Below are 12,261 nucleotides of genomic sequence, written 5' to 3' on the forward strand. Positions count from 1 at the left end.
TTCTAAACTTCTGGTAAAGATCTCTTCCACCACCCTCCCCTGCCTTGATAGATGCTGCTGTGAGGGCTCCTCTTGTCTGCTCACTTGGCTTGTCTTTCGGTTCACCCTTTCATGCACGACAAGCTGTGAAAGTGCACAACCTGCCTTCAGCCGTGAGTAAAAAAATCTCCAAGTACTCTCCAGCAGGATTACTATCTGTTGAGAGGTATTAATACCAAGGGTGCTTTATGCCAGGGCTGTCCAGCTCCCACACCATCACCAGACAGCCACATCGCTCTTTGCAACAGCCTGGGTTCCGTGACGGCTCAGCAGCTGCAGCTCCAAGCAGCTCTGAAATAATCTGGAGGTTCTACACAGCTGGATATGCCTGTCCCTGCTTTATACTCTAGAGAACGCAGGAATTCCAAGCAGAATTTTTACAATAAATACCATACAGCCTCAAGTTCTCTGTGTGACATCCAGTGGTTTTGTCAAAAGGACAAAAAGGACAAGCAAACCAATGCAATCTATAGAAGTCCTTGAGCAAACAACCAAGAAGATGTTTAGCCACAGCAGTCTGCTTATGGCTCAGCTCAGATTTTTCTGAAATCTGCCCCAGGATTGTGCAACATCCCCAACTATGAGCATTATGGTCTGGAGGAAAAAGAAGCTTTGCTCAGAGAATATCAGCCTGGACTGACAGATTGTGGAGGAGATACGGAGGCAGAAAAGCCCTGGTGCCAGCAGGATAGCTTCCCTTCTTCACCAGCCCAGGGGCCTTGCTAGTTTAAGGTGCACTGATAAAAGCTCACAGAGGAAAGATTAAGCCAGGTAAAATAAAATAAAAATAGAGGATCTTTCCATGTTTCACATATTTGCTCTTTGTACAATGTTTTTTTGGTAAAAGCGTTTTTTTCCAAATGGAGCGTGCCCGTGCTACTGCAAGCGTCTTGTGTCAGATCAGCTTTGAAGAAAAAGGTTTACTACCAGCTTAATACACACAGAAAAAGGAGCAAGAGCACAAAGATGCCATTTAGGAGTAGTTTTGCACAGAGCTTGGTCTTGGACAGCAGACCCCTTCCTTCAGGGAGACACTTCACAGCAGCAGAAGCTGTCCAGGACACAGCTTCCTCCGTGTAAGCTGTTCATTGCTGCCGTGGGATGAGATCAGGCCCACCATGACACCGGTCAGACCTTACTAACTCCCTGCTTCTGCTCTTAAAGAGGCTTAAAGATTGTAGATGTTATGACGAAGACAGCAAGGAACAGGAGAGTTCCTCTTCACAGCTGAGAAAACTAAATTGGGCAGAAGACTGAGCCGGTTAATAACAATTCAAGTTGAACCCTCCCTCTGACTGAAACTGTATCTTTCTAAAAGCCTCTATTTCTCCCCCTGTGCACAGCAGCAGAGATCCCTGACAATCAGAGAAGTCCCTTTTTCTCCACTTATAGCTTCTCCTGTAACCACCATAATACACATTTTTCCACAGTTACTTGCGCATCGGCACAGTCTCCTTTCAGGAAGGGTGAATGCACCTGGACAAAGATCGGCAGCTCAACACTGATGTCTGCTCCGCCGCGGTTTTTCCCCTTCTCTAATAAGCACAGACGCAAGTTTGTTGCAGGTGCCAAGGACTACCGGGATTCTAGCTTGAGTTTTACTGGAAAGAAAAACAGAGAAGCTAAACTGAAGCTTTATTTTTCAAAGTAGAAAGTTCTGCAAACAGCTACAAGAAAAATTCTCCTATTTTGTTGCTGTCACAAATTGCATCGCTGTGTTTCTGGTAATGTTTCTGGTCAGGAGCAGCAGAGTGACCTCAGGAAAACCTTGCTGGAGTTGCTAAGGTGCTCGTTTTATATATATATATATATATATATATATATATTTTCTGCCTCCCGTACCAGTCGCCAGGGCAGTTGTAATAGGGAAAGGAAAACCATCGAAAAACCTATGAGGGGTATTCAAGGGGCTTAGAGCAAGCCCTGCAACTCTCCAGGCAGATGGTGGTTTTAAAAAAAAAAAAAAAAAAAGCAAGCTGGGCTGATGCTGGGAGTGTGTTTCCATGGGAACAGGGAGGTAGGGATGCTGCCTCGCACTTGACCGAATGGGAAACAGGTTCAGGATTAGGATTAGGAAAGAAGTGGCCAGATTCCTGCTGCCATTCAGGGTGTCTTTTACGCTCCCAAATACAAGACAAGGTGCTTTAAAGGACTGCGCTACTCTACGTCCACGTGTCTTTGTGTGGATTTAATCAATTTTACACGATGTGTATGTCTGAGTGTAAGAGCAGGTATGAAAGTGTGTGTAACCGTGTGTGTAAGAGTACATTGTCTTCAGTGATCTGTGAAAACTAACTGTATAAACGAGAGATGAATGTCCACCTCTCGGTTTAAGACAGGCACGTGGTGGGGTCGTCTGCGTCCCGAACGGATGCTCTGTGTGGTACGATGCTTACCCCAGCCCATTCCAGTTCTTCCAGTTCTCCGAGAGGTGATGTTGGGATCACCAGACAGCAAAATCATACGTTTGATATCGCACGGTAATAAATAAAAGAGGTAGGATAATTATTTTAAACTGTTAGTCTTCCACTGCCCCAGGAGAATAAATCTAACTGATGCCTGATACACATTGGTGTTATTTAAATATTACAGGAATCAGAAAATAGTTTGTGTTAGCATAAGTATTTCAAAACATGCTTATTATTTCTCTTTAAATGTCTGAGATTAGATTACCATTCATCTAGTTTTTATCTAGTTGCATTTCTCAGAAAGATCCCTGTAAATTCATCTCCTGTTTTTAGGCCCTCTGTTATTCCAGCAAATTTCAAACTATAAACAGAGACCAAAACAAGAGGTAGAGAACAATAAAGACAAAATCCCAGAATAGAAATAAATATACGCATTTACGCGATATATTTATATTTGAAGAGTTAGTGGGTTTTTTTCTTTGACTAATTTACAACAATAAACAAGATTCAAAATCCCAAGTTTTGAAATGAGGCGAATTCATGCTAAAATAAGGGCATGCTGAAAAGTAGATCCTACAGTCTGCTTCTCGCCAAAGCTGGTTCCTTCTTTGAGGAAGAACTTCTTCCCTCTGAGGGTGACGGAGCCCTGGCACAGGCTGCCCAGGGAGGTTGTGGAGTCTCCTTCTCTGGAGATATTCAAGACCCGCCTGGACAAGGTCCTCTACAGCCTGTTGTAGGTGGCCCTGCTTCGGCAGAGGGGTTGGACTAGACGACCCACAGAGGTCCCTTCCAATCCCTAACGTTCTGTGATTCTGTGACAATTACCGCAAGCTGAAATGTGACCAGTTACGACCCCTCTCAGAAAACCCCTGCACAGCAGGGGTTAATGCTCGCATACCTGCGTTTCCAGCCCGCAGACACCTCTCTGTGCTCGAATAAACATAAACAAGCAACGTTGGCTCATCTTCCAAAAACTCAAGAGTGGGGATTTTGGGCGTCTGGTTCTGAAAAGGCCCCGTGAAAAATTTTTCTTCCCCCGTTTCTGGAAACTTCTGCGCTTAACCTGAGGGTCCAGAGCATCTCTTTGGCTCAGGACGCCTGGCAGCCGCGGGGAAGGCGCGCCGGCCCCCGGGGAGGACAGGGGCTGTCTGCTGCCCTGGCGTCGGGGGAAAGCGGGGGTACTCACCCGCGGCACCTGGGGGGGCTTTCGGCAGGCGGGAAGAGGCTGTCACTGCGCCCAGCCCCGCACCTTTTCGCAAGGCCGCAGGCAGGCGAGGCGATGCCGCGATGCCCCGATACACCCCGATACACCCCGATATCCCGGCCCCCCGGGGGGGTGAGGGCGCGGGCGGGGGGGCTGCAGGCTCTAGGGTGCTTCCCGCAGGAACGCGAATTGCGGTGTTTAACGCCGCAGCCAGCAGCTCGCCGCGGGGGCGGGGGGCTCCGCGCCCTCAGGGAGCTGCGGGGGGGGGGGGGGCGATGGGATAGCCGATCCCCCCCCCGCTCCATGACATGCGCTGAAGGCAAAGCAAAGCGGCTTCGCCCGCCTGTTTTATTTTTAGCCGGCAGCTCAGGGCAGCTCCGCTCCGCTGCCGGTGGGGCGGGCGGGGCGGGCGAGGGAGGGAGGGAGGACCGAGCCGGCGCGGCGGGCGGGCTGAGGGGCACCGGCGGAGCGCGGTTCCCGCAGGCAGCCGGGCCGCAGAGCGCCGCCGGCCCCCGCCCCGGCCGCTGCCAGGCAGGGAGCGGCCTCCGGCGTCCCCCCGCCCCGCGGCTCACCCCGGGCCGGCGGCTCGGTGCCTGGCCGCTGACCGGCCGCGGGCGCGGCGCGCCGGGGCCCTGCAGATGGCCAGCCCCGGGCTGGAGCTGGGAGAGGGTCAGCCTCCCGCCGAGCCCCCCCACCCCGAGCTGGCCGTCACCGAGGCGCAGAAGTGGATCGAGGTGAGACCACGGCGTCGGAGGACGCGGTGTCCTTCCCCCCCCACCCCGGTCACCGGCGTCCGCGGGTGTTTTATCCCACACCGAGCTCCGTCCCGGCCCCCCCCCCCCGGTGCTCGCTGCGGAGCCGCGGCTCAGCCCCCGCGCAGTTTGCGCGCCTTCCCTGCCCCCCCCCCCCCCCCGCGCATCTCCGCCAGCCTTAATCTCTTAATCGCACCCCCCCCTCCGCCCCCGGGGCCGCAGGTGCGCGGAGCCGCGGAGCCCGCGTGGCGGCGGCGTGGACCCGGGTGGCCGGGCGGTGTGGACCCGGGGGGCGGCGGTGGGCGGCCGGGCGGCAGCTGCCCGCCGCTGCGGGCCGTGGGTTTGGGCTGCGGCACGCAGGAAGCCGCGGCGGATCCCGCTTGCCGAGAGCGGTCAGGCGAGCCGCTGTCGGGATCGCGGAGCCTGGGAGGGTCCCCGGAGCCTTGGGAATTTCAGGCCGTGGTGGTTCACTCCAGCGTCGGCCGGAAAAGGGACGCGGTGTCGGGCTGCAGGGAACGGGCACGGTGAGCCGGGTGGTGTGGGACGGGAGGCAGAAGAGCAGTGAGGAAGGTGAACGGAAGGGCTGCCGTGCCCAGGCAAGGTGGGTGCGCAGCCCGGGAGGGGAAAAGCGAAGTGTGTATGGACACCGGTTGTCTCGGGAAGATGGACGCAGTGGTTGCTGTAGAGCGCTGGGCCAAGAGAGAGGCACACCACTCTGCCATGCGTACGGTGCATAAAATGCCCTGTGACCAGGAGTGCTGCTGGCTGCTGATGCAGCCAGGAACTCCACGGCGAAGCAGTGCTCTGTAGGTGCCGAGGCTGCCGGCAGTCACTCCAGGCGTGATAATAATTAAGGTTCTATAAGTCTTTCTGTAGAAGAGCAGAAACTCGTGGGTCAGGCAGAAACTTCCCTCTCGGGCGGTTTATTCCACGGTTCACCCTGACGGGAGGTCTCGCGCCCGTTCTTGGGCGACACGGGGCCTGGTGAGCAGAGCAGAAGGGCTCTCAACTCCCTGTGCCCTCCGTGCAGGCCCGAGAGGTCCGTGCCTGCAAAGGGAAGGTGTCTCTAAGTTCTTACGCGTCCTCCTTCGCTTGTTTGATCTGCTTGGTGCGTGGGTGACAAAGCTGTAACGTGCGTCGCGACACTGTTGCTGTTGCCAGCGTCCCCTTGCCTGAGGGAGCGTGTCGGGAGCCTGGAGCATCGCCACAGCTGCGGTGCGAGGGGACGCATCTGCCTTTCCTGCAATGCCCCGAGTGGATGCTCCCACTAAGAGAAAGGAGGAGGACACTGCCAGAGAAGGAAATGTGGCTTAATTTGCCTAACACATTAGACTCCCTTTTAATCCTGGTTTGGCTTAAGCTCTGGAGCATGCGGGTTATGGTCTCTTCCAAAAATCTGTTCAGGATTCACCGTTCTAAATCTGGATTATTTGGACGGAGTGAATTATGCAGAACTTGGCATGTTAGTACAAAGTTACTGAAAAGCAATGTCAATCTTAAATAAAATTAAAGATCGAGGAGCATTAAACGTATCAACATTCAGTGTGCCAAGCCCTATTGATGTCTGTGAAAACCAGAAGGCAGGGATTGTGCTGCGTCTGGCTACTAGACCCATCTGCTTCAGCTGGCTCTCTAACTGTCTCTCACCAATTTATTCTTTGGCCTAGAGACGATAGCAAATGGCCAGTGTGTTGTGTCTTCCAGCTTGCTTCTGACCATTTAAAATGACATGTCTCTCAAACAAAAATGAGATAAACCATTATGACCACAAGCAGGGCTGGTGGACCTCCCTAGTATGGAGAAGACAGGCTAGTGAGGACGGTAGTGGTGCGAGACAGCTTAAAACCTGTCTTTTAGGCTGTAAAATAGTGCCGCACCAGGAAATGAAAGCGGAAATGGACAGACCGAAAACTCTTGAGTTTACTGCACATTTTTATTTCCGACGATGAAGTTGTGTGACTCGCTAGCTGGATTCTCATCTGGTTTGAATCCTCGTGTGAGTGCTGTCACCATTGTGTAGCGCTGACAGGAGTCTGCCCTGTGGTCTGCAGTGCGTTGCTCCTCTGGTGGGGCTGGGAAGGGAGGCTGTCCTCTTTTTGCAGATGGGGAGCCAAGACACAAAGTAGTGAATGTCTAGATCTGCAAGGATCGAGGGACTTTCCTTCCTCTGGCCCAGTCGTTGCTCCTTGGCCCTGGGACCTTTTGCCAGAGCAGATCTTCTGGGTGCCATAGATCTTCTTTTTTCCTCTGCCAGTGTCACTTTAATTTGGACACTGCAGGATAGGGGAGCTGGAGTTGCGCTGAAGTTTGGGTGGATCCTCGTAATGGTCCTCTTGTCTCTCCATGGAAGTCTGGAGCAGTAGCACTAAGGTGTTCCCCTGAGTGGGGGAAATGGGCCAGAGCTCCGATGCTTACTGGGAAGGCTGCTTGTGTGTTTAACAGCTTGTGTTTTGTAAGAGAGTACTGTGAGTGGCGGTGGACTTGGTGTCCTCTGTATGTTGCAGAAGGTGGGATTTTGGAATTCTGTGGACTTTCTGCCTTGATCGCAAGTCACTTTGGGTAGGAAAGCGGAGTTCAGCTTTGCACACGTGTTTAATTTTGCATAAATATCAACTGTGCTTCCCTCTGTGTGACATTAAACCAGTCCTATTATTTTAGTTAGCTTGGCATGCACTAGTTAAGTGAAGAATGCCCTCTTAATGATAAAATGAACTGTATTAGTAGCACTCAGAGGAATTAAAATAAATGCACCAAATGAAAAACCCTGTGAGAGAGCCACATCAATCTGCATTATTAAAGGTGCGGTATCTCATTTCAATTAATGTGTCTCAGTTTCACTGAAAGAATATATCAGCCATGTAAAGCCTGGTGGGTTACTACAGCAAAATAACAAATCTAATTTGATCTAATGGCCTGTAATTTCAAAATGTCAAGGTTCCCTGTATGTGTGTTTAAACTAGAATAACTGTTGGTTGAAAGAACATCTGTATAAACAGAGTTATTCTTGCTGCAAAGATTCATAAGAGGGTACTACAGTAATAAAGTTGCATTTAATACCGGTGTAACTCCTAAGGGTATTGTTATCTCCTCATCCCACCTCCTAGTCTTGCCTCATTAGTATGCTCTCTCCTCATTGTTGAGACTTGGTTCAATTAGGGATGGCTTTTCCGTAGACTTACATTCCGCAGAAACTTTGCCAGCTGATGAGAATGTTTCCTTTATAGTTGTATGGTAATAATAAACAAGGCATGTTTTTCTCTCCCCCTTGGTCAGTGCTTGAGATTGCCATTCCCTCGAGATGTGTGTAGGCTAAAACCCATCTACTCCTAGCAAGTCTGCTACTTTTCTCCTATTTGAATATTCCCCTTGAGACCTCTTTCGTTAAGAAGTTTGGCAGCCAGAGGGGTTTGTTGGGGGTGTGTGGGTTCTTTTCTTTTTTCCTCCTAGCCCAACACTTAACCTCTGTTAGATATCTGTATCAAAGGTGTAAGTTTTGAGTTGGTAGCAGTGGCATCGCTTCTTGGTGAAGCGGTGGGGCCAGGTGTATTTCTAAGTGCTTCTGGATGCATCTGATCGTACAGCAGAACAGGCACGCTGCTTCTACACCACCGTCTTGTGAAAGAGCACGAGGGGTATAAAACCAGGAAAGGGACTCGGGCAAATAAAACTTCCCACAACTGTCTGGTGCTGGGAGTCTCGAAACAAGGTTTCTTCAGGGTGTCTCTCCTTCCAATGGGTGAAGTGCGAGAGAGCTGAGGTTTATGGCTCCCATTGCAAAAATGTAACTTCAAATGAGACGAAGGTGCTTAACTGACAAAATCTTGTCTCCTTGGTGGAGGGACTTGATTGGGAAATCTGCTGTGGGGGTCAGGAACTTGAGGAATACATGAGTTTGTTTATATGACCTTCAGAATGTGGAATGACACTAAGTGGGGTGCCCTGACTCTGAGGAACATCACAGATAAAGCTCTTTTGGTGGAAAGTGTTGATTAAGGTAACTGATTCACAGATTATACGAGTAACCTGTGTCTCATGGGAGTGTTTGTATTTCCAAATATGTGTAGACATCTACTTTTACGTTGCTTTGAAGCTGATTTTAAGATCCTTGAATAGGGACTCTAGTTCTGCTGGACATTGATACTGTTCCTAGAACAGTGGTGCCTCTAGCCAGGCTGGGACCTTTGGGTGCCACTGCAGTCTTGCCGTTATTTGGATAGGAACAGGGCGAACCCCACAAACATTTTCTCCAGTGAGCAGTTCCAGAGGAGTCAGTCTGACTGCCTGTGAGAGTATTTGAATACAGCCATTTAAGTGTAGAATGATGCACTGAGCTTTAACACTGCATGGTTTTATTAATCAAGTATTGTAGGAAAGTTGTTGAATTAGCCTCCAAACAGTGCCTACAGTTCACATTTCTCAGCATTTAGCCTTTCTCCCTTTTTTTCTTCTGCTGGAAGAGTGTCTTGCCTATATACTTTACATAATATATTGGAAATTAATTTATTCAAGTGAGCAAATGTATTCTCAGACTGGAAGAAACTTATGCAAATGGCTTAGACAAGTTGTCTGATTTGTGGACAGCTAAAGTTAGGCCAGATAAATCCTTCCTCCATGAAGAGTCAACAGGTGTGTGGCTGACTTCTGGGCCTAGATGGATGTGAATGCAGAGCAACTTTACTGTGGTTATGGTGGCTGGACCTGGAGACGAATTCTTCACTGCTATCTCCACATCTCCTCCTGGGTAGCGTTCAGGGACTGCAGGCAGGGCGGATGGCGTGCTCTTCGTTCCGGCCAAGTTAGTCATTCAGTGCAATGGAAAATAAGTTGATTTAAAGGGGGTGGAAGAACCCACCCCAAACTCTCTGACCCTATCAGACTACCACCTTCTAGAAATTTTATCCTCTCCCAGTTGCCTGGCAGCCGACCTCCTGTCCTGTGTGCATGGACCCAATTCCCTTGTCATGAGATCCCTTTAAGCCACGTTACAAGTAGCGCTGGGCGCGGGGGTGAGAATAATCAGAACAACAATGCTATTGGTAAAGGGATAATGTCAGGAAATGCAGGACTGAGCTGTTAATTGTCTTAAAACGGAATGAATTTCTCCGTCCAGTACTAAAATTTTAAAATAGGTAAAAGATCTGCCCTTAACACCAGAGTCTGGAATGCCGTGATGCAATTGGTGGTGAGGATCAGTTAACGCAACTATGTAACCTCATTGCACTTATTTTGCTAGTGTTAACTAGATTTAAAAATATTTTTTAAGGGAAAATATTAGTCCTCTAGAAAGGAGGGTGGAATATTTCACAAGTATGGAGAATAAATAGCCTCCTTCTCCTTCCAATATATCCTTTAAAGAGGAAAGTACTGTTTTTCCTTGCCCGAGTCAGTCCCTTAGATCACAATGACTACAACAGCTACTATGGCACCAATAACGTAACCTCCAAATTGACAGCTGAAACTTCTCCCAGCTATGTTAATCTCTATCTCGGGTCAAAGGGCTGCAGCGCGTGTCCTCCTGACAGCCTGGTAAGAATGTGAAGAACTATAACACACCCCAACTTGAAATGGAAAAACCCCTACCTATCACTGGCTTTTATTTTATAAACAGAATAAATGTACTCCCTGTACCTGGGACGGGGTGGAGTGTCTGCTGGGGCAGCAGCAGCTCTGCTGGAGAGGACCTGGGGGCACCTGCGGGACAGCAGGCTCGGCACGGGTCTGCAGTGTCCCGGTGGCAGGAGAGGTTAGTCCTGCGTGGTCATTCTGGAGCCAGCAGATTGATGGAAGTGGTTGTTGGCTTCTGCTTGGCACTGGCTGGGCCGCACCTGAAATCCTGCATCCAGTTTTGGGGCCCAGAGTGCGGGAGGGATGTTGGTGAGCAGGAGGGAGCCAAGCAGAGAGCCCCTGGGCTGGCTGGGGCTGGAGGACTTGCCCTGAGAGAGGCTGGTGGAGCTGGGCTGCTTCAGGAGAGATGGCTTTGTGGGGACAGGGCAGCAGCTCTCCAGTACCTCTGGGCAGGTTTTGGAGAAGATAGAGCCATGCGCTTCACAGAGGTACATGGCGGGAGGGTGAGATACTTAGCATAAACTAAAAGTAGGGGAGGTTCTGACTTGTAGTAAGGAGAAGTTTCTTCACCACAAGGGCAGCTGAGCATTGATGCAGGGTGGCCGGGGAGGCTGGGAGATCACCATCCCTGGAAGATTTCATGCCTGGCTGGAGGAAAGTGGGAAACAGCCTGGTCAGACCCCAGAGCTGCCCTTGCATGGAGCGGGGGGCTGGACTAGAGGCCCTCTGAGGTCCCCACCAGCCTGAATTATTCTGTGCAGCTGTGACTGCTTGAGAGGGAGGGAGTGAACGTCACTTAATTTTATTTTTAATGCTACTTTACTGGTTGCTTATATTATTGTAGTGCTGAAGAGCCTGTTTACATGAACAAGATCCTTCACTATACAAAAGCGAAACTCCGGTGGCTTGTGGCAGGCATTTTCAGGGTATGCTATCGAGTTTCCTTTGTAGAAACTCCTCAAGGCAGTGTAAAGTGTGCTTGGCTTCCAATCTAACTACTTTTGCTAAGCCTGTTTTATTTTAGAAAACTGTAAATACAATTGATGTCCTTGGCTTGGTGAGATTTTTGTTGTTGTTGTTATTTAATTCATCATGCACTGTTATAATTGACCAATAACTGAACTGAACGGAACTGAAATTATTTCCCTTGCTTTTCAGATCTTGAAAAGATGATGTGCAGGCTTAATTCTTGAGAATTTAGGTGCTAAATCCGTAAGAGTATTTTTTGTTTGTGGTATTAGTTGGTTGTAAGAATCCTCTACCTTGACAGTCACTCTGCTCAGTTCTAGTGTAACTTGCTACTGTTGGCTAGTTCTTTATTATAAGTGTGCATATATAACGATTATTGCTAGTAGTCCTTACCTTAGCAGAATGGCTAGCTTAACAATAGAGTTAATACTAGAGCTTGCATCTGATTTTAAAATTGACTTAAAATAGTCTAGTGACTTCTTGGTGGGTGAGAAAAGGAGAAAATTTTCTTTGTTTGCCCATTTGAAGAGAAGCCCTATTTTGCTGGTTTCTGCTGTTTTGAGGTCTCATGCCTAGTATTAAAGACAGCTTGATTTTGAAATCAACTTTGACAAGCTAAGATTTTGAAAAATAATACTGCTGTGGCTTCTTGGCTCTGGGGTCGTCGTTGGTGATTCACAGAGCACTTCACAAGCTAAAGAGCAGTGTGGTGGAGGCAGGGGAAGCAATTCTTTAATTCTGCTTTGTACGGCTGAATGAGTAAGGTAAGAGGGAAATGCTCTTCATTAATCTGTCCTTTTTTCTGTGATCCTGGTTCGTGTTGGAAAGAAGACAGGGATTTTTGCACTGTGTGATCCCACAGATTGTTTCAGGAACAGCATGAAAGGAAAAATTCTGTGTGATGTCTTTTCCTTATACTACTCCATCCTCCAAGATCTCCCTGCCTCCATCTAGCCTTTGCATGGGCTTCAGAAGAACCCCAGCCCTCCGGTTATCTACAAGCTATAGGGAAAGTGGCTGCACACACTCCATGTAGTGCAAAACAAATAGAAGTCCTTGTCCTGAGACTGTAAATACTTTCCCTATTGTTTCCTTTCCTGTAGATGTTGGTGGATCTCAGTACACTATTGCAGTCGTGAGCTATCAAGTCTCTGGCTGGATTGCAGCATCATTTATAAGATAAATTAGGCTGTTACCTGCCTTCTGTTCCTCAAATCGTACGTTGCTGTGATTCAGGTTTTTCTCACCAACAGTGAGGAGATGAAATCTGTAAAAAGATTAGTACACAAGAGTTCCCAAAATTTATTTTTACATCTGATAGATC

General features: G+C 49.1%; 1 protein-coding gene across 6 annotated transcripts in view; it reads left to right on the top strand.

Moving 5' to 3' along the window:
• Positions 1-4,210: 4,210 nt before the first annotated feature.
• The window catches only part of LIMCH1 (LIM and calponin homology domains 1), a 180,252-nt gene continuing 172,201 nt past the window's right edge, over positions 4,211-12,261 (top strand). For all 6 annotated transcript variants that reach the window (XM_075420754.1, XM_075420752.1, XM_075420756.1 and 3 more), the window contains exon 1: positions 4,211-4,385. In XM_075420754.1, the coding sequence (XP_075276869.1) occupies positions 4,290-4,385 (96 nt within the window). In that variant the 5' untranslated portion in view covers positions 4,211-4,289. The remainder of the gene's footprint in view (positions 4,386-12,261) is intronic.

Source organism: Opisthocomus hoazin, chromosome 5 (assembly GCF_030867145.1).
Source record: "Opisthocomus hoazin isolate bOpiHoa1 chromosome 5, bOpiHoa1.hap1, whole genome shotgun sequence".
NCBI classification, from domain to species: Eukaryota; Metazoa; Chordata; class Aves; order Opisthocomiformes; family Opisthocomidae; genus Opisthocomus; species Opisthocomus hoazin.